At 39.9% G+C, this 23,220-nt stretch overlaps 1 protein-coding gene across 1 annotated transcript in view; it reads right to left on the reverse strand.

The window, feature by feature from the left end:
* Positions 1-418: 418 nt before the first annotated feature.
* The window catches only part of FBXL4 (F-box and leucine rich repeat protein 4), a 97,727-nt gene continuing 74,925 nt past the window's right edge, over positions 419-23,220 (reverse strand). Inside the window, exons 5-8 of the mRNA XM_040350136.1 lie at positions 19,435-19,648; positions 8,740-8,811; positions 4,848-5,160; positions 419-1,486 (exon numbers count right to left, since the gene is read on the reverse strand). Coding sequence (XP_040206070.1) covers positions 1,323-1,486; positions 4,848-5,160; positions 8,740-8,811; positions 19,435-19,648 — 763 coding nt within the window. The 3' untranslated portion in view covers positions 419-1,322. The remainder of the gene's footprint in view (positions 1,487-4,847; positions 5,161-8,739; positions 8,812-19,434; positions 19,649-23,220) is intronic.

Below are 23,220 nucleotides of genomic sequence, written 5' to 3' on the forward strand. Positions count from 1 at the left end.
GCACTTAACTCCATACAAACTACAGTAATGAATATGCATACTGTATCTACTTAATCATGTAAACACTGCTTCCAAATAACAAAAAGCAGACTTGGTAAATATTGTTTTGTATTTTACCCAGAGTGCACCTGTAAGGTGTGATCTACTCTGGGCTTCTTCATAAGCAAGTTTGTATGTCCCTCCAAAAGGTGCAACATGTGGAAGGCAGCAAGAACAAAAATCACAATCTCTACTTATGGACAGTCGCACTGTATTGTTCGTTTCCAAACAACCCAATAGTATATATATATATATATATATATATATATATATAGTATATATATATATATATATATATATATATATATATATATATATATATATATATATATATATATATATATATATATATATATATATATATATATATATATATATATATATACACACACACACACACACACACACATGTGCACTGCATCATAAACAGACGTCCGATGACACTATAAAAATCTTTCAATGCTATTACATTAGGTCAACAAGCATGAACTGCATATGCTAGATACAAATCTATTCACATATTTCAATGGTTGACAAAACTGGCCTGTGCAGTGCAAGCTCACGGAACTTCATGTTATTTTGAAAATTCAGCTTGCAAAATAAAAAATACACTGTGTATTACTTTATATTATTATCAATTTCAAAAAAATAATTCTTTAAATCAGAGTAATAAATAAATAAATAAAAGGCATACAGAGAACTATTGCTAAATAATTCTTCTTGTGTGTGTTGGCCACCTAGGTACGGTGTAGTCTTATTTTTTACGTGAAGTGTTTATTTTTTTAATTAAAAACAGAAAATTATAGTCAAAGTAGTCATTAAAACTTTGTAATTTTGGGAAGATAGCAGCATGTTTAATCACCAATTATTGTCCTATATTTCACAGGGCCTCTGTGTGTTAGCTTTCCTAGCTTCAGTTCTGAGGTAAGTATACTTATTATACGCCTATCAGAGTTTTTTACTCCCCTTGCTGAATATTTTATCCTTTTAGTGAATCGAGAAAGTTGCAGTTTGAATGGTGTAGCTTGGGAGCATCAGCAACATTTCATCAACAGGCATCCAAGAAATATAATAAGCCATTGGGTGATTTAGGGTACAATATTTGGATGTACCCTAACAATTTCAAATGTTTACTTTAAATGTACTAAACTAATCTAAATCAGTAGATTTCCCAATGAGCAAACTACTAAGACTGGAAGAGCCACTGTTGACAAAATGGAAGAAAAGATCTGCGTTTCTTATTAAATAATAATAAAATAAAAATAAATGCTGCAGCATTCTAATTACTGAGTAAAACTCTTCTTGATGGACACATTAGGAAATCGTGAGGTAAATTCCTGTACTACTCGGCTGTCGATCTGTGAACAGAAGGACACATCCAGTAGAATAAGTTCTTTACAGCATTCCAGCAATTTTCGTAAGGCTGCAGGACTCACCATTCTGGTACCTAGAAAAAAAACACAAGAAATATAGATGTATGCTAAGAACAGTTAGCTTTTAAATAATTTATCTTTGGGCTTAAAATTCAGCCAAGGCGTAGACATGCAGACCAGTGTTTTGTTTTTTCAACTCATGCCATTTTGTTTTTAAAAATTTACAATGCACACATTTTTATGATGGGAGTTGTCCTGTAATTCTCACCATCCAGGCCTATACATTGGTATACATGTTTAAAGCATTAGAGATAAATCAATAGATTAAAAACCATCCATGCTAAACAGTATGGATGGAGGAATCTCCCCAGCCAGCTATTGTATTCTGAAAGTCACTGCTCATCTGATTGGATAAAGTCACTGTTCAGGCCAATAATTTTTCCACTGGCTACTCCAATTTTCAGACTGAAGTTTGTCAAGCTTATTAGTGCCAACAGGGATATCTACAGTTCGAATTTTGGCAATATACAATATATTCATATTTTTTTCAGTTGAAACAAGGTTAGACTAAATCAGGCAGGAGTACACATAAAAATAAATTTTCTATTTAGTGAAAAGAAAGAAAACTCTCAATTCTGCATAAAGAGGGAGCTAATAGCATCTGCTGCAGAAAGAAACATAGGGCCAGATTCACAAAAGAGATACGACGGAGTATCTCCTGATACGCCGTTGTATCTCTGTTTTAGGGGCTTCCTAACTATGCGACTGATTCATAGAATCAGTTACGCATAGTTTGCCCTAAGATCCGACAGGTGTAATTGAATTACACTGTCGGATCCTAGGATGCAATACCTCGGCCGCCGCTGGGGGGAGTTCGCGTCGTAAACCAGCGTCGGGTATGCAAATTAGTACTTACGGCGATCCACGACATTTTTTTTGCATTCTCTACGTCGCTGCTAGTCTAGTTTCCCGTCGCAAAGTTAGTCGTCGTTTTAGCTGCCCTAACTTTACACAGCCCATAGCGAATAGAAGAAAGAAAGTCACCGCTCCAGGTGGGTCTACTATATGGTCATGCACTGGTACAGAATTCCAAGGGTGCTGGCGGTGCACTAGGCAAGCATGAAGGCCATGAATAAGCACTGATTTTGTGCGAAACGTCGGCTGTCCCCTGTTTCTGTTGCTGTGATGTGGTAATGCTTTTGCTGTTCATTTAATAAAAGACAACCTGTACGGTTTTTGGAGTGCGGCCATCCATCCTTCATTCAACCTTCATGTTTACACAGCCCATGTTAAAGTATGGCCGTCGTTCCCGCGTCGAAATTCTAATTTTTTTTTCTTGCGTAAGACGTCCGGGAATACGAAAGTACGCTACGCACGTCGCCGTTCGAAAAAATGACGTCACTTCGTGCAAAGCACGGCGGGAAATCCAAAAGTGAGCATAAGCAGTAGGTCCGGCGCGGGAGTGCGCCTAATTTAAATGGCACACGCCCCTTTGAATTACGCGGGCTTACGCCGAAGGCCGCCGGCGTAGGTTTTCATTGCAAGTGCTTTGTGAATCAGGCACTTGCGATAAAAACTTGCGGCGGTGTAACGTATCTACGATACGTTATGCCGCCGCACTTCTACGTGAATCTGGCCCATTACTCTAGATTATCTGAGTTGTATAACTAGAAGAGGAGAATTTCTGTATAATACCCATTTACCGTTTACACGTTAAGGGGCAGATCCACGTACCTTTGCGTAATATTCCGCCGGGCGCAGCGTATCTAAGATACACTACGCCGCAATTTTTTTTTTTTTTCGAATCCTCAAAGAATTTGCGCCGTAAGTTACGGCGGCGTAGTGCATCTTTGGCGGCGTAATGGCGCGCCATTCAAATCTCTGTGATGGGTGCGTGTTTTATGTAAATACGTTGTGACCCGACGTAAACAACGTTTTTTTTTTAACTGCGAATGCGCCGTTCGTGGGGGTATCCCAGTGCGCATGCTCGAAATTAACCCGGAACAAGCCATGCTCACGACGGTGACGTCATTCTACGCAATGTAAAAAATTCAAAATGCGAGGCGGGAACGCCGGCCATACTTAACATTGAGTACGCCTCATAATAGCAGGTTTAACTATACGCCGGAAAAAGCTGAACGCAAATGACGTAAAAAAAATGCACCGGCCGGACGTACGTTCGTGGATCGCCGTAACTAGCTAATTTGCATACTCTACGCGGAATTCGACGGAAACGCCACCTAGCGGCCACCGAAAAATTGAAGCTTAGATCCGATGGCGTACTAAGACGTACACCTGTCGGATCTAGCCGAGATGCCGTCGTATCTTGTTTTGAAGATACAAAACAAAGATACGACGCGCAAAATTTGAAATTACGCGGCGTATCAAGAGATACGCCGGCGTAATACTTTTGTGGATCTGCCCCTAAATGTTATAAAATTAGCCTACCCAACCAAAGGATCTTTGTCCCGAAACGCCACAGAAAAGTTCTGCTTTAACATGTCAAATTCCATCAAAAATTATATATTTGTTAGCTTTCAAGTTGAATGCCAGCTCACAATGTGCTTTAGAAGTTGCAGCAAGTCAGATAGAGCCTGCCTCATTTCCTGGCTAGAGGATGCCAAGCTTCCTCTAGCCCTTTCTTTCCCATCTTGACTGTCCCTGGTCCACTTTTTCATTCATTGTATTTCAGTTCTTTCAATCATGGAGGCTCAGCATCATATGTAGGCGTTACCTTAAGCAGTGTGCATGCAAATGCAGTATGCCTAGAAATGCCACTCCTCCAGACTGCATAATTTATCCTAATAGCTAGCCCACTGATTGCATCAGGGCTGAAAGTAATACTGAGACAGGGTGCTGTGATTTTTTTTCAGGAAGCTTTGTATAGAACTCTGCTGGTCCCACCTACCAGCCATGACTTGCCCAGAATGCATAGAGAATGAGAGCGACCCAGACATCACAAGAACCAAAATAGGGAATACAATGTTGATTGAGAGAGTGAAGCTCTGCTTTAACAAACTGACCAGAAAATCCTCTTCATGGGCATCAATGTTTGAAACAGTAGTAAGGAAAATATTTTATCATGTGACATGATTTTAAGAAAACATTTTATGGTATGTTTTAAAGATGGCACTCACAATTCACGTACCAGAAGGTCTCTGCTGAATGAAGTCTTCATTTGTGACATTCTATTTATTTATTTTTTGCAAAATTATGCTCTAGAAATATATTATATATATATATATATATATATATATATATATATATATATATATATATATATATATATATATATATATATATATATATATATATATATATATATATTTTAAATGACGTAACAGGGATTGAGAATTTGACTGGTTAGAAAAAGCCTTGGTACAACACAAACTCCAACAGCTTCACCAGGTTACAAGTAACCTTACTACTACTTACCTAAGATATCTAAATACTGAAGATGTGGACAATTTGCAGCTAGTTCTTCTATATCAGAGTCACAAACAGACCGATTGGCTGTAAGGAACAGCTTTCGCAGACCTGTGAGTTTGCGGGCAAGATTGGTAAAACATCCAGTCCCACTATGCAGCATAGGACACCATCCAAGATCAATCTCTTCAAGAAGGGGACAACCAGCAGCGAGCTCTCCTAACCCCTTTTCAGTAATATTTTTACATCTCCACAGGTCTAGGGAACGTAGCTTTTTGCATTTGGCACCAATAACAGAAGCTATTAGGTCATAATCTTCAATCTGCCAAAAACAAAAACAGGTGGAGGTCAGCATTACCAGACACTTTCACTCCCTTCCTGCCCAGGCCAATTTTCATACTTCCGCACGCTGTCACACTTTGAATGCCAATTAGTCAGTTATGCAACACTGTACCCAAATAAAACTTTAATATTTTTTTTAAACAGCTAGAGCTTTCTTTTGGTAGTATTAAATCATCTCTGGTTTGAGAAGTTAGAGAGTCTACAAACTATGATATATATAAACATTTGTAAATTGATAATTTCTAATGTACTGACTGTCTCTCTGATTTCTTCAGGCCCTGAAATGCACCCCAGGTGACCCATATATGGAAAGTAGACAGTACAAGGTATTTAGTAAGAGGCATGGTGAGCTTTTTCAAGTTGCAATTTTCTACCACAATTCTTTGAAAAACTTTTTTTTAACATATAATGTCACCAGGGCAGTACAAAGTCATCATATGGTACAAGGGGCACCAGGGACTCTGACTGGTTACAGCATGTAAAAAGAAGTTAAAAAAAAATTTTGTTTTAATTTTTTTTTTCAATTATTTTCCACATTTTTTTTTACATGCTGTGACCAGAGCAGTACTGTGTCACCACAGTAATACTGTGCTGATCTAAGGGAGGTGATCAGTTTTTTCTTTTCCCCACTATGATTGCTTATTACAGTGATGATCTAATCATTGTTATAAGCAAAGCATTTTGGTGAATGACATCTATTCATGTGCTATTGTGTACTACTGTGATAGTTGTGATTGCCTACAGCTATCACAAGGTACAGGTTCTCAGTGATTAGTCCCTGTACCATGTGATCACTGTGACCACTCACAGAGATCACAATAGTACACAATGAATGGCTTTGAATGAAAGGCATTGTGTATGTGATCGCTGTGATTGGTCAAAGCAATCACATGGTACTGGGGCCAGCCTGGTACAACAATCTGTCTGTGTGCCTCCTAAGGTGCGCACCTGGAAGACGTCATAGAGAAAGATGTCTCCCCAGAATGGTAGTGCTCCCACGCGACCATCATTTTACAATAGGCCAGAGGGGAAGTGGTTAAATTACTAATGGAAGAGCCCTGTACAAAAAAAATGTTGATTGTATACCTATTATCTTGAAGGTAGACAGGTAGAAGCATTATGCCTCGTACACACGGGCAAACATGTACGATGAAAACGGTCCGCCGAACCGTTTTCAGCGGACATGCCCGGCCGGAGATTTCTGTATGATGGCTGTACACACCATCATACAGAAATCCGCGCGTACACGATACGCGGTGACGAGGCCGCGCCGTCTCCGCGCTGATGACGCGGCGACGTGCGTGGCCCTGGAAGTTCAATGCTTCCACGCATGCGTCAAAGTCATTCGACGCATGCGAGGGATGGCAGCCGCTCGGACATGTACGGTAAGTCTGTACAGACGACCGAACATGTCCGAAGGGCAGGATTCCAGCGGGCATGTTTCTAAGCAAGTTTAGAAACATTTGCCCGCTCGAAAACGGTCTGGCGGGCAAATGTACGCTGGAATCCTGTCCGATCGGCCGTACACACGACCGAACATGTCTGCTGAAACTGGTCCGCGGACCAGTTTCAGCAGACATGTTCGGTCGTGTGTACGGGGCCTTAGGCCGGGTACTCACGACCAAACATGTATGGTGAAAGCGGTCCGTCGGACCGTTTTCACCATACATGTCTGCCAGAGGGCTTCTGTACGATGGTTGTACACACCATCGTACAGAAGACCGCGCGTAAACAATACGCGGGGCGTGTCCGCGGTGTCGCCGCGTCGATGACGCGGTGTCGCCGCGACAATGACGCAGCGACGTGGGCGGGCCGCCTTTAAAATGCTTCCACGCATGCGTCGAAGTCATTCGACGCATGCGAGGGACGGCGGGCGCCTGGACATGTACGGTAGGTCTGTACTGACGACCGTACATGTCCGAGCGGGCAGGATTCCAGCGGACTGTTTTAAAACAAGTCCAGGAATATTTGTCCGCTGGGAAAAGGCCCGGCGGGCAAATGTTTGCTGGAATTCGGCCCGCTCGCGCCCACACACGACCAAACATGTCTGCTGAAACTGGCCTGCGGACCAGTTTCAGCAGACATGTTTGGTCGTGAGTACGGGGCCTTAGAGTTACAACATAATTCATAAAATAAACCCTTTTCTCATTGGAGGTGAAGTGCTAAACAAAGGGAAGAAAACCCCCTGACATCATTCTGAAATCAAAGCACAGCCCTGTAAGGACTACATGTCTATCTAAGTCTACCCTGTTAACATGGCGATCACACTGCTGCACAACTTCACTGCAGAACAAACAGTGTTGTCACCTTGTTAAAGGGAATGAGAAATTAACTGATCTGCTGGCAGGATCAAGAATTAACATAACTATGTTACAGCGGCAACTGAGAAAAACAAAAACTGTTGTGTTAATGCTAGTAACAGACTGCATGGCATGTTTTATTTTGCCCATAGTTACACTTCATATGTAAGAAAGTTTAGATTTCATTTGTAATGAATTGAATGTCTGACCCAAGCTAGCTACTGTCATAAAGTAACATTTCTATTCACAGTCTGAGGTTACACAAATATGGCTGCTCCAGAATGCAAAGTCTCCAGGGAGAAATGGTTTAAGAAACCGTAAGCAACAAGTATTTAATCATTTCCAGTTTTGCCAGGATGTAAACAAGCCATTTTTGGCTTGGGAAAGCATCGGATCAAACCATTCTTGGTTTGAGTTAATTCTTTCAAGGGCAGAGGAGAGATCTGGAGTATACTAGACCCCAGATCGCTCAGTAAAGAGTACATGTCACTGCCCATGATATTGCAATAAAATATATATATTTTTTTAAAGAGACAGATTAAACAAGTTAAATAAAATAAATAATAAATAAAATAAAAAAAGTAAAAGTAAAGCACCCCCCCTGCTCACGTGCAAAGGTGAACACATGTGTTGTCCTGCACACATGTGTAAAATAGTTTATTTGGACCAGCTTCATCCAAACAGACTTTATAAAGTTAAATTAAACCTGGAGATCAGCTTTAAGACTGGTTGATCATTTGTTTGTTTCACCTCTAATCACTTAATTTTGCTGCAAAGCTTTTCCCAGTATTCCTCAAGTTTAAATAAAAAAAAAACCTCTGATATTGGAAATGACAATGTTTAGGATTTTTTTTTAAATTCTGAAATGTAAATAGACTGACCAAAAGAACAGCAAAAAAAAAAAAAGGGGGGGGGGGGGAGTGTCACAAAAAAATGGGGAAAAAACTAGCTGTCCACCATTAAAGTGAATAGATTAAGCCAAGTTTAGAATGGCATTATTTTCTACTAAATAATGTAATTGAAATGATGGCAGAAAAGTTTTCTAATAAATACATAAAATAAAAACCTTACTAATATGCATTATAGTTGTAAATGATACTCCTCCAAAAAAAGTGAAATAGCAATTTTTACCTGTTAAAAATAGACACCAAAGACTACATTATGACTCTGTACAACACCTATGGTATATCTAAACTGAATTAAGAAATATGATAAAAAGCAAATAAGCAAAAGACAAAAACTACCACTTAAGTACTTACCAAAACACAGCTTCCAAGGTTGAGGTGCTGTATCTCTAAACAGAAGTTAAGAATGCTAAGTAGAGCCGTTTGCTGCCATTGAATCGTGCAAAAACAAATGTGAAAAGGAAAAAAAGAGAAAGGGTCAATTAGGTCATCACCTGCCTTGCTTATAATGCAGCTTTAGGTTTCCCTTACAAAAATTACACAAGTCATTTAATGAGTCCCCAGGCATCTTGAACATTGATTAGTTTATAGTCAAAAAATCATTACAGCCCAAAATGTCTGTCACTTTGTAAGTGATTTCTTATCCCCTAAAGAGATATTTTCCTTTAACTTTGGCAGCCTTTTCCCAAAGGATCTCTTTTAAAAAGAACGGTTAAGTTCAAAGATATAGTGAGGCCAGGTCATAAGAGAAGATACCCAAGAGCATCCCAGAAGAGCAGGCAATGGAATATCTGACATCTTTATCCAAAGACTGATAGAAATGCCAATAAGGCTGAAGAGAATCAGCAGCAAGCTTCTGACCTTTGTGTCGCAGGATTGAATGAGCTGACAAGGATACCACTTGAAGGTCTACCCATTTCTACAATACTGACGGTACGAACAAGAACTGTTCTATGAAGCTAGTAACTTACAACAACTATAGAATAGGGACACAATCTCCAAATAATTCTGTATTTATTTAGTAAAACCATTGATAGTGCAATAGCCTTAGGCAAAGTGAAGTAGCCCATAGAAATCAAATATTTTCCAGTTTACTACTGTCAGGAAAGTATAGAGTTAAGTTTTGCTTGGTTGATATGGATTACTACAGATTGTGTTACCTCTATTCCTATAAATATAATAAAAAAAGTCTATAAAACGGGTATAGCCTGTACACTAGAAAAGGTCTGTGCTAATGAAAGCTCACATGTACAATTAATCAATACATAAAGGTTTAATTAATAAAGCAAAATATACAAACAGCAGTACCTTACAGTAAATAGATGGTTTAGAAATACATTTTCAGTAAAAAGAATATACATAAAAAGACATTTAATTTTAAAGCCATTGTTTATCATTTTTAGGGAATCTTTAATGACTGAAATAGTACCACTAGATTGGCATAAGGCCAATGTGGTGCCTATTATTAAAAAGGGATCAAAGTCTTTACCAAGTAACTATAGCCATGTTAGTTTAACTTCTATAGTCAGGAAGATACTGGAGAGTTTAATAAAAGACCACATCGAGGAGTTCTTGCTGGAAAAAAAAATATTTGAAGCAACAGACAGCATAGATTCATGAAAGACAGAAGTTGTCAGACAAACCTGATTTCTTTTTATGAGGAGGTAAGTAAAACCTAGGATGGAGGGGTGGCTGTAGACGTAGTATACTTGAATTATGCAAAAGCGTTTTCCCCACACACAGCTAATGTGTAAGGTAACATCTACAGGCCTGGATAAAATCAGTAAATGGATAGAAAACTGGCTAAATGACAGAGAGTAGTAGTTAATAATTCAAACTCTAAATGGTCTAAGGTTCTTAGTGGTTTACCCCAAGGTACAGTGTTGGGACCGTTACTTTTTAATATATTTGAAAATCATATAGGGTCTGGGATTAAAAATACCATTTCAGTCTTTGCAGATAATACCAAGCTCTGCTGTGGAATAGGATGTCTCCAACTTACAAGCCGACCTCAGTGCACTGTTTAATTGGACAACTATGTGGAAAATTAGGTTATATGTTGATAAATGTAAAGTTATACACTTGGGGGGCTAAGAATATGCATGCATCATACATACTAGGGGTAGAGTACAACTAGGGGAATCAATGGTGGAGAAGGATCTGGGTGTTCTGGTAGACCAGAAGCTTAATAACAAAGCAGGCAAAATCCTATCTTATATGAAGGATTTTGCTTGCTTTGTTATTAAGCTTCTGGGAGAGAGAGAGAGAGAGAGAGAGAGAGAGAGGGGAGAGAGAGAGAGGGGAGAGAGAGAGAGGGGAGAGAGAGAGGGGGGGAGAGAGAGAGAGAGAGAGAGAGGGGAGAGAGAGGGGGAGAGAGAGGGGGGGAGAGAGAGAGAGAGAGAGAGAGAGAGAGAGAGAGAGAGAGAGAGAGAGAGAGAGAGAGAGAAAGAGAGAGAGAGAAAGAAAGAAAGAAAGAAAGAAAGAAAGAAAGAAAGAAAGAAAGAAAGAAAGAAAGAAAGAAAGAGAATGTTGCCCCTGTACAAATCATTAGTAAGACCTCATCTGGAATATGCAGTTGAGTTTTGGGCACCAGTTCAGAAAAAGTATATTGGGGAAGTGCAGAGAAGGGCAACCAAACTGATGAGAGGCATCAGATGAACTGAATGTATTCTCTCTTGAGAAAATGAGATTAAGGGGGGATTTGATCAACATATATAAATATATAAGTGGTCCATATAGTGAATTAGGTGTTGAGTTATTCACTTTAAGGTCATCACAGAGGACAAGGGGGCACCTTTTACATCTGGAGGAAAAGAGATTTCATCTCCAAATACGGAAAGGTTTCTTCACAGTAAGAGCTGTGAAAATGTGGAATAGACTCCCTCCAGAGGTGGTTCTGGCCAGCTCAGTAGATTGCTTTAAAAAAGGCCTGGATTCTTTCCTAAATGTACATAATATAACTGGGTACTAACATTTATAGGTAAAATTGATCCAGGGAATATCCGATTGCTTCTTGCTGTTTTTATTTTGCCTTCCTCTGGATCAACTGTGCATAGGATTGTGTATATAGGATTGTATATTTTATTTCCCTTTTATAAGTTGAACTAGATGGACTTGTGTCTTATTTCCAATCAGACTAACTATGTAAAATGAAATTTTGATGTAAAGCCCAATTGAACCCTCCTAATGATTATTGTATAAAACCAGACTTCAAATACACTAACAAAAATTACCCATTTTTGTTAGCCAAGAGCTGCAGAAATAGCTGCCAGAACATGGGGTTCCATGGCTCTCACACAACTGCTGTAACCAACAAACTCCTCTGAACACTGGTCTAAAAAACATTGGGCCAGATTCACAGAAACAGTACGCCGGAGTATCTGCTGATACTCCGGCGTACTTTCAAATTTGCTGCGTCGTATCTTTATTTTGAATTCACAAACAAAGATACGACGGCATTTGGCTAAGATCCGACAGGCGTACGCCTTCGGATCTTAGGATGCAATACTTCGGCGCCCGCTGGGTGGAGTTTGCGTAGTTTTCTGCGTCGGGTATGCTAATTTGCTGTTTACAGCGATCCACGAAGGTACGCGCGTTCGTCGCATTCTCTTACGTCGTCGCTAGTCGGCTTTTCCCGTCGCAAAGTTACGGCTGCTATTTAGGTGGTGTAAAAATAGACAGCCCATGTTAAAGTATGGCCGTCGTTCCAGCGTCGAATTTCAATTTTTTTGCGCAAGTCGTCCGGGAATACGAAAGGACGCAACGCACGTCGCCGTTCAAAACATTACATCGGGGCGACATCATTTTGCACAAAGCACGGTGGGAAATTACAAAACGGAGCATGCGCAGTACGTTCGGCGCGGGAACGCGCCTAATTTAAATGGTACACGCCCCATTTGAATTAGGCGGGCTTGCGCCAAACGCATTTACGCTACGCCGCCGCAAGTTTACAGGCAAGTGCTTTGTGAATCAAGCACTTGCGCTGAAAACTTGCGGCGGTGTAACGTAAATGAGATACGTTACGCCGCCGCGCAGCTACGTGAATCTGGCCCATTGCTTTTGCTTCTAGAACAGTGCGGTTGATTATGCCGTATTCAGGAGCGTGTTGCGTGTACAACTCCCTTTTTTAACCCATGCTGCAGCACTTAGGAAATAAAAAGTAGTAGAAATAGAGGCATATTTATTACTGTATAGGTGTCCTGACTGCTTTACATTAATAAATTAAGAGGGTTCATTTGGGTGTTAATTACTGTGGGTTGAGAAAGCACATCATTACCATCCATCATCTGCTTTACTGAATACCGGTAAGTCTATTAGTGGCCAAAAATGATAAAGCAACCCTGTCACTAATGTAAGAGACACACACTCTCCCCGAAATAGAAGATAGTCAATATTAACCCCTTCAGCTGTCCACATCGCTGATTTCTGCTGTATTTAAGGGACACTGCCACTCAAAGAATCTTCAGAAACTGACACTTTTGACAGTGTCTGACTCCTGGTTCCCTGTTGGGAGTGCTTCCTGTGTTTCCTCCTAAACATCCCAGTGTCACTCAGGACACAACAATAATGTATAGGAGCAAGTTCTAAAAATAAAAAAAAACAGCACTCCCAGAAGTCTCAGTTTCTGAACATTGTTAGAGCAGCAGCAGTTTCCCCCAATACATCTTGATTGTCAATGGTGTGGGCAATTTTGAAAGGCATTACCTGTTTTTTTTTTTCTATCTCTTTATGATTCAAGATCTCCCCCACTGTATTTCCCAGTACTGCGCCAGCCCATCTTGAGATGATGGGGTGCCCCCACTATTTCTGTTGTATTTCCAATACCATAAAAAATATGCCCTTCCCTGTAATGACACTTTGGAGTCCCCAAGAGTTATTAAAAGCTATTTTGAGCTTACACTCTCCAGTATGAACCATAAATTAAATGATTTACCAGCTGAGAAGAAAAAACGTGAAAGACTTTAATATAGTACTTTTATTATCTATAGCTATACCAATGAGAGAGAACTTGTTGATCTGACATATGCATCTACTACTGTTCAGCACATGTTAAAGCTGATCAGTATTGCATATTTACATTGGTCCAGCTTGGCACAATGTAAGCATCTCAGGTATCGTAAACATGATGGGTACCACGTACAATGATAGCCACAATCTTCTGGGTCCTGTGCAAGTGGTTGCTCCCGTGCACACACACACACACACACTGGGGGGTCACTTATTTGGTATCAAATTAAAACAAAATGTATAAACAGCAAAATTGTATTAATCAAAAAAAGATTTAAATTGCATGTGAAATACGTTACCTGCCCCCAATTTTAGTGGATAACTAGTACAAACAATGTCAATGTAACACACTTGTGTAAAGTATGAGATTCAACCTGTATGCAAAGCTGTAACTTGTCAATGATGTATAGGGTGCTGTATATGGAGGTCTAGCACCATTCAATTATTGAATATTATAAAAATACTTTATGTGATTTTAAATGTTTTTATAAAAAAAAGTCTGCTTTATACATTTGCAACTTTCCTCTCTCTGCTCCCCGATACTGCTTCTTAATTTTTGCACATTCTAATTGACTCAATCCTCCTTCCTTTCTTTTATAGTTACCTGATATACCCTCTAAGGCTATGATTGCTACTAAGCTAAACCCCAAAATGTTACATATATATGTACACCACCGATTACTCACTGTAATCCAGGTTATCCTGATATTTTCTTTTTATACCCAACCCCTTTCATGTGTCTCTGTTCCCTACAAACTAGGTAAGAGTTATGTTTGGACTGACCTTATTCCTCTGGGGCTCTCCAATTCCCTTCTCTCTCTTCCTCTTTTACACTCCTTTTCTACCCTTCACCTCCCCTCTCTCCCCGCTTTCTATTTTTTCCCCCTCTCCCTTCCCCCCTTTCTTTTTTTTCCTCCTCTTCCCCCCCTTTACCTGCAGCTTTCCTTCTCCCCTTCTCCTCCCAAATTCCTCTCATTTTCCTTTCCTTTCCTCTTGATTTTAATATTATCTTATGTGTTGTTTCTCTTGTGTGCTATTTCAAAGACCCTGACGAAGCGGGGCTACCCGCAAAACGCGTAGGCCATACTTATGATACATCTGACCAGAATCTACACACCCTGGACCACTTTGTACCTTTTGAATTTCCATATTCTGCAGGGACGGTGCCTCCGTGGAGTTATAATTCTCTCATGCATACCCCTACATACAAATCTTTATACATTTAGTTGTAATTTCGTACCTCAAAGGTTTTTTATTTGTAAAGATTCTTGTTACGGATGTAGTAGCTCGATTTACCACCTCATAATAACTTACCAGGCCAACCTGGCTGTGTAATTTCCTTACTAAGCTGACAAATGTTGTATTAGATAAAGCGTGTATGTAAACCCTTAACAATTAACATCTATTGGCTCTCCTTTTTGACCTGGTAAATACACCATTAAAATCAATTGTTACATCTGTTTGAAAAATGGAAAAACAATAAAAAATACCTGCTGAGCACCTAACTTCCTGTAGTGAGCCGACAATGCTGCACTAAAATCTCAAACAATATCCTCAGCTTTGTCACCCTAGCACAGAAATGTGTTATAAGCAGAATCAGCAGATGAAAATAAAGGAGGAAAAAAAAAGCTTGAGAGTAGGAAAACAAATGCACCACATCTAAGGGCTGGCAAGCTAAAATAAATAGAATTTTTTTCTTGTCAAATAAATAAATTTTTCAGGCTTTTAATCCCTCTTTGTAATCCCGATGGGAAGATTTTTTCCCATGTCCAGTCCCTGTGATATATACTATAAGAGAAGGTCTGGTTATCACCAGGACAGAAAGGCACAGACAGAAAGAAAAGTCAGAAATTATAACTCTTCTTCATTCTGCTAAAAATGTGCTCTTGGAGAGATTGTCCTAATAGGGACTGTAAAACAGAGGAACACAGACCGTACAGACCATACTTCAAACCCTTTAGTAATGACAAATATCCATCTCAATCTATAATTGGTTTGTAAATTTTGTCCAAAGGCAACATTCGCGAGCATATATAGTTGCTTCTGGTAATTTGTAATGACTGCATGTAAAAAAATCATAATACATGAGATAAACAATTCTTTATTAAAGAAGACAAAATTCTACAAAAAGGTTTTGAAACTTGAAGAAGTTCCTTTCAAATGGAAAGTCAAAGACCCGATGGGAGTTAAAAGGACAATGTACCTCTAACCAAATTGTAGAACAAACACAATGTTTGCAATCAGCAACATTTCAAAGCTTGGTATTTACACAGCACAGACCAGAGTATTGAACAAAGAAACAGATAAAAAATCAATTCAATATTTAGGTAGCTTGTCCCACTGAACTCATTACTGAGCAGTATGGGCAAGTATTTGACTTTTGCCGTACAAATGAACTATTCACAAAATTGAATGTACTTAGGAATGACTGGATAACATCTGTAGGCCAGGGCAGCACTAGAAGCATTTCTGTGGCATAGTTGAAGACTATTCAATACAGCTAGTATGCATTAAAAAAAAAAAAAATTATATATATATATATATATATATATATATATATATATATATATATATATATATATATATATATATATATATATATATATATATATATATATACATACATACATACACACACACACACACACACATACATATATATATATATATATATACACACACATACACATACACACACACACATACACACATACACACACACAAATAATGCTCTTGTCCCTTTAAGGCACAAGCTATAGCATAGTGCTTTTTGTCTAGTCAATTGCCCCTTTGTATCTTCTGCAGTACCTGGTCCTGACTTCCCCTCTATGAGCTGACCAAGTTTATCATGGCTGCTGAGCCATGAGATCATGGTCAGGATACGTGCCACTGTCATTTAGCTTCTCTTCTGTGCGTCTGTGTGTCTCTGCAGCTCCCCCCTCCTCACTCCCCATTAGCTCCATAGTGTGTAGTGAGAAGGCAATCTCACGGCCCCTCCCCTATTCTCACCTCCATTCACGGATTAAACTTGGGTCTCTTAGATCGGTATACAGATCAGAGAGAGAAGGTGACCACAAATGAGCACAAAGAAAAAAAAAGTATTTAGAATTAAAAATAAAACACACTGCACTGCAAATACATGGAGGCTGGATCAATTTTAGTCATTTGAGTTTACAATCACTTAAAGAAAAGGGTTGACTAAGGCCACAAGGAATTTAGAAGTGCAGAGATGGTCAGGACCACTGGAAAAGAGGCAGGGCCCAGAAGCACTGGATGTAAATCGTCCAACTTAGAGATCTTAAAGTAAGGAATTAAAAGTTTCCCTCTTAAGTAGAGAGAAGAGGAATGGGTGATCTGCTATTTGCAAGTTAGAGGCACTAGTTTACTGCAGGTTCAGATGTGAGGCCACCATCAGGTATATGCAATCAGTTGAAGGCCATGATCATACAGTTTTCATCATTGGCTCTTTCGTAAATGGGAGAATGCTCACATACAACCGTCTCTATGACGTTTAAAAAAATAAAAAAAAGTAACCTAAATTTTGTGTTAGATGCTGTAACTGTTTCGTGATCTGAACTCAAATGGAAATGCATATAAAATGTAAGTATGCAAATAAGAATTAAAGTGATTGTAAACCTAACTTTTTTCAAATAAACCTTTTAAAAAAAACAAACATGTTATACTTACCTGCTTTTGTGCAAAGGTTTTGCACAGAGTAGCCTTAATCCTCTCCTCGGGTCCAATGCTAGTGCTCCAGGTTCATCCTCTTCTTGGTGCACCACCATACGAAGCAGCTTCTTATCATGGCACACCTGAGGACTCGATCCCAGGCCACGCTGTTTGCTTCCATTGTCACAGACAGTGCGGCTCAGCTGTGCCCCCTGCTCCCTCATCACAGGATTTGATGGACAGCAGCAAGAACCAATGGCTCCTGCTGTCGTGTCTCTCTGTCCTGTGAGTAAGGAGAGAGTTGAGAGAGATGGGCACAGAGCTTGATCGAGAATGGGCTCAAGTAAGTATACAGGGGATAGGATGCACTAACGTGAAAAGCCTTCTACTTTTGCAACTACTTGTAAGTCTTGCTTATTTCCACAAAAGCTGTGTTATGCTTGAAACACACAGGGGCATATTCATGAAAAGTGTACTGCCCATAGCAATCAGTCAGTATCCAAGCAAAATTTTTACAGTGGAAATCTGAAAGTGAAACAAGCATTGGGGCTGGCTGCCATTCAAAAGAACAGATTTCTTTGTTAGCTCACTTTTCATATATAGGCCCCTAGGGTCTGAGGCACGCATTTGCCTTTTTGAGTCCTTCTCTTTTGGAAAGACGTATTTGTTTATATTTCCCATGAATCATTGCATAAGCTATTTCTACTCAAATCGCATTCAAATGAAGTCATATACAGTTCACAAAATCCAATTCATCTACTGCTTACAACTCAAATGTTATGGGCCAATATACCGTTGATAGAAAATAATGTAATAATTGTCCAATTGCGATCAAGGATTCGGAGAAATGCTTGTGTATAAATTGTTTAAAGAAGTGATCAGCCATATCTAGAGTATGTTTATTCACTCTATTCACGAAAAAATATGCAAACGCAAATGGAGGTAAGGAGAGCGCCCATGTCTACAAACCCAGATTCTTTTAATTTTCATGAAAATCCTGGGCCAAATCCTCAAAAGGGATACGCAGGCGGAACTGCTGTTCGGCCTGCGTATCCCTGTGCCTATCTTTGGAACTGATCCTCAGAAGCAGTTTTCCAAAGATAGGCAGAAGATCTGACATCTGTAAGACACTTACACTGTCAGATCTTAGGATGCAGTACCGCATCCGCCGCTGGGGGCATTTCGCATTGAAATGCCGCTTTGCGTATGCAAATGAGGACTTACGGAGATCCACAAAGCTTTTCAGCTTTGTTTTTTCTGCGTAAGTTTACGTTTGCATACGTAAAATTCGTTCTGCTTTTACAAAGTGTAAACTAGTTACACCTTGTAAAAACAGACCTTTTTTTCGATCGCCGCGATTTTTTTTCAATTTTGAATATTTTTTTTCGGCGCGTAACTTTTTTTTTACCCGACGCAACTTTGTCCCGTCGCAATCCACAAAGCCCGACGTAACGTAATATCGCGCGCTGCCCGTCGGGAAAATGACGTCACAAGCATGCGCAGTACGGCCGGCGCGGGAGCGCGCCTCATTTAAATTGTCATCGCCCCCTGGAGAAGAGGACCGCCTTGCGCCGGGAGAATTTAAGTTACACGGCTTGAAATTTCTAGGTAAGTGCTTTGTGGATCGGGCACTTAGGTAGAAATTTTAAGGCAGTGTAACTTAAATGGGAAAAGATAAGTTAGGCAGGATATTTGAGGATTTGGCCCCCTATTCTTACCATTCTCCCCGCTTTCATCAATGGGAACTATTTCTCCATTCCTCAAGGACAATATCTGAATACGAAGGCAGATCACAGTTTTAAAACAAATTGAAGCTGAGACACAACTGCATTACATAAAAGTTAGCACAGCAGAAAGTGAAGAGTGAAGTGTCATGGTATCAAGTTCAAGACATTATGGGGGAAATTTACTAAACTTTGAACATCTATTCAATTAAGCTTTGAGTATAAAAGCTGGAAGCCGATTGGTTTCTATGCAGAGCTGCACCACATTTTATCCTCTGCAGTTTTTGCATATCCTCCTTCCTCTATATTTACTGATAGCGACAGTTGTAAATCTAAAGTTTTGCTTAAAAAAATAAAATAAAAAATACAGTGTTAACCAGTTTAGAAAGATGCTGCGGTTTTCAGAAAAAAAAAAAAAGAAGAAGAATGGCCTCAAGCTGAATGCAAGACCGCAAAGAACACAATTTAACTAATGGCATCATACAATATAAAACACAAAAGTTTGCCAGTTGCTAATTAAATTTTAATTTACTGAGATCGGTTATGTCATAGGCCGACACAGACATTTTTCTGTTGCTCTACACACAAATACAATGTGATAAATGCTTTCAACTAGTTAAAACGAATACCAAGAGTAGACCGTCTTTACCTCTATTTTTGTCCGGTAGAGAACAAGGCGTTTTAATCCACAGAGTTTAGAGATATGGCTGAAAGCCTGAGGTGGCAGCTTATCACAAGAGGAGAGATTTAATTCCTGAAGATTTGGACACATCTCTGCAATGACTTCCAGACATGCTTCATTTAAAAAGTGGCCACAGGCCAGCTCCAGGCGCACAAGTTCCAAGCCACACACTTTTAACAGTCTAGGAAAGAACAGAAGGTGGGAAAATTAAAAAGTACATTTTACCAGATATTAGTAAAAGAAAGGTGGCAGTGAAGTTTTATTCATTTTGCTAATAAATATGAAATACGAGCAGTTCGCAAATGATATATCTGAGGGATAGTACATATGCTGGTGCTTGAAAACATAATTTAACAGTCTCTGTTTTTTTAAAGTAAACCTGTAGTGGCAAAAACATGTAGGGTACCATTGCTGAACCTAAGGCCCCTTTCACACTGGGGTGGGGGCGGCGTCGGCGGTGAAGCACCGCAATTTTTAGCAGCGGCTGTTTAAGTTCGGTTTGCAGGCGCCTTTTTTTTAGCGTTATAGCGCCCCAAAAAAAATTCCTGCAACCTGGTGGATTTTCTTTTTGTGTCTACTTTAAAACCACATGGTAAATGTGGCATGCAGTGTCCAGCCCTGCTCACTCTTAGCTTGCTGAAGATAGAGCTGGGTGCTGGGGACAATGCAACAAGTGAAATTATTATCAGTCTGCAAACCTTCCAACATAAGCAACAGGTGCTGTAAGAAACCCATGGTAACCCAACTTTAAAGTCTCTGGGCCAGATCCTCAGAGAGAGTACGCCGGCGTATCTACTCATACGCCGGCGTACTTTCAAATTACCCGCGTCGTATCTTTAGTTTGAATCCTCAAACCAAGATACGACGGGTATCGGTATGCAAATTAGCTATTTCCGTCGATCCATGAACGTACGCGCGGCCGTCGCATTCTCTTACGTCGTCTCTAGTCGGCTTTTTCCGGAAATTTGAATTTGTATTTTTTTTTGCGCAAGTTGTCCGTGAATCGGGATGGACGTAAGTCACGTCTATGTTCAAAAAATGACGTCCTAGCGACGTCATTTAGCGCAATGCACGGCGGAAAATTTCGTGACGACGCATGCGCAATTCATTCGGCGCGGGGACGCGCTTCATTTAAATGAATCACGCCCCCTAATCGCCGATTTGAATTCCGCCGCCAGAGATACACTACGCCGCCGTAACTTACGGCGCAAATTAGTTGAGGATTCGAAATTACGCCAGGTAAGGTACGGCGGCGTAGCGTACCTCTGATACGATGCGCCCATCTAATTCTATGTGGATCTGCCCCTCTGTTGTGATCCTTGAAAGTAAGGGTATGTTTAGATGCGTGGCAGGATCTACATTCAGTTTGCTTTTCAGAGGTGTTTGACAGTGAGGAGGCAATATGTCGCGCCTGTTTTAACCCTAATGCCACACCAATTTATCAAAACAATGTTACTGTCTGTCAAACACATCAAAAGCAATAATATTTTGCCATGGGTGTGCAGCAAAGGATCTCAAGAGCAGAAGATGAACACCCCCCTGGATGGGGGTGCTGAAAATGTGGCTCTACTGCTAATTTTTAACACCCCCACCAAAACATCAAGTCTACGTGAACCCTAAATCTGTTTTTCAAACAAAAATAAGCTTAAAGGGTCACTAAAGGATTTTTTTTTTTTAGCTAAATAGCTTCCTTTACCTTACTGCAGTACTGGTTTCATGTCCTCATTGCTTGTTTTTGCTTTGATGTTGCTGTAAAACTGCTCTGATCTCCACACTTCCTGGTTGTCTGGCTCCTTATAACCATCATACTGAGAGCTTTTCACGATGGTCTAAGCTGTCATTACTGTGTGTTTAAAACTTGTCTAGAACCAGATTCATTTTAAAAACAAAACACTGCCCTGGATTTGTTTGTTTTTGTTCTGTGGGTCTCTTTACTTCACATAAACATGAAACCAGTTTAAAAACAAAAGTGAAACTACAGGCACATTATATGATTGAATTTAATCTATTTTTAATCATTTTTAAAGGAATCAGTTAACTTTTATGTCTCTATACCCTGTAAACAGTCATTTCAGCAAAAAAAAAAAAATTCCTTTAGTGACCCTTTAACCACAAAATGTGTCTTTATTTTAAAACAGGTTTTTTACTTGGGTCCTGGCAAGTAGATGAAAAACAGTTAGAACTTTTGAATACAAATACTGCAAATAAGAGATGATATACTGAATATAGAGCCTCTTTTTTTCTCAGAAATAGTTACATAATTACATGGTAACACCATGTTGAAACTAAAGCTTCAGCTATGGCTGAACTTTTTAATTCAAATGGAGTGAGAAATAGTTGGAACTTACCAGTAGTAGATTTCCTTTATTTTTTTATTCCCAAAAGAACACCAGAACAATATAAGGAGTGCACTGGTCACTGAGATGGTACAGGTTAAAAAACAAAACAAAAAACAAAAACACCCTTCCCCACTCAAAGGACATCTCTTGAGATTAGCAGCCGATCACCCAAGTTAGATTAAAGTGGAACTTCACTCAAAAAGAGAAGTTCTGCTCTTCCTTCTTCTCCTTCACATTTGGCACTTTATGTTTTTAGGAGGGGAGCTGGTACCTGGTTTTGACAGGTACCCACTCATCCACTTCTGATCTGGACAAGTAAGTGTCCTTATACTAAAAGCTAGCAGCTACAGTATTTGTAGCTGCTGACCTAATTTTTGGGGAAAGAAAGGAGCTCCTCTTTAACCACCTCGTTCTGGGACAACTTCATATGATGTTGCCCCAGTGTCAGCGCTCTTGCTCTCAGAGCAGCGATTGCGGGCGCGCTTTGTCCCTGTTCCCCCGATCTCGCTGGCTTTTTACCCGTGTGATTGGCTGTGTCCAATCACAGCTGATCACATGTAAACACGGAAGTGCCGTTTATCGGCTCTCCTCACACTGACAGAGTGTGAGGAAAGGAGAGACGATCAGCGGCATCCCCTCACAGGGGAGATAAGTGCCCTGATTATCAGTGCAGCCCCAGCAGTGATGCCAGTCAGTAACCAGCAGTGACACCAATCTGTGCCCAACAATTAGGTAAATTTGTGCCCATCAGTTCCGCCCATAAGCGCCGTCTCATCAGTGCTGCCTCATAAGCACACATCAGTGTCGTCTCATCAGTTCACATCAGTAAAGGAGAAAAATTACTTCTGACAGAAACTATAAACCTTTTTTTTTTCAAAATGGTCTGCTTTTTTAGGGTTTTTAGCAAAAAATAAATAACACAGTGGTGATTAAATACCACCAAAAGAACGTTCTGGTTGTGTTAAAAAAAAATGATAAAAATGTCATTTGGGTACAGTTTTGTATGACCACGCAGTTGTCAATTAAAGTGCGACAGCGCTGAAAGCTGAAAATTGGCCTGAGAAAAAAGGGGGTAAGAGCGCCCAGTATTGAAGCCATTAAAGGTCAAGTTCACCTTTTGGAACGTTACATGATTCACACATTTTTAGGGTGGAACATGTAATAGTTTACTAATGCTGCAACAGCTGCTTCCCGATCTACCCTACCCCCCTTTCCACCCCGACAGCAGTACAGGGAGAAGTTCCCTGTACTAGCTGTCAGTTTTTTAAATCAGCATGGCTGTGCGGGGCTCCGCCCACACAGTCAAGTCATTTATTTACAGAGCTACTATGAATGAACTACAAGTACTGACATCCTTTGTCGGCTTGTACTTCTCAATGAAGCGCCATGTTAGATCATTGCTTCTTCCCATCGG

Source organism: Rana temporaria, chromosome 4 (genome assembly GCF_905171775.1).
Source record: "Rana temporaria chromosome 4, aRanTem1.1, whole genome shotgun sequence".
Classification (NCBI taxonomy): domain Eukaryota; kingdom Metazoa; phylum Chordata; class Amphibia; order Anura; family Ranidae; genus Rana; species Rana temporaria.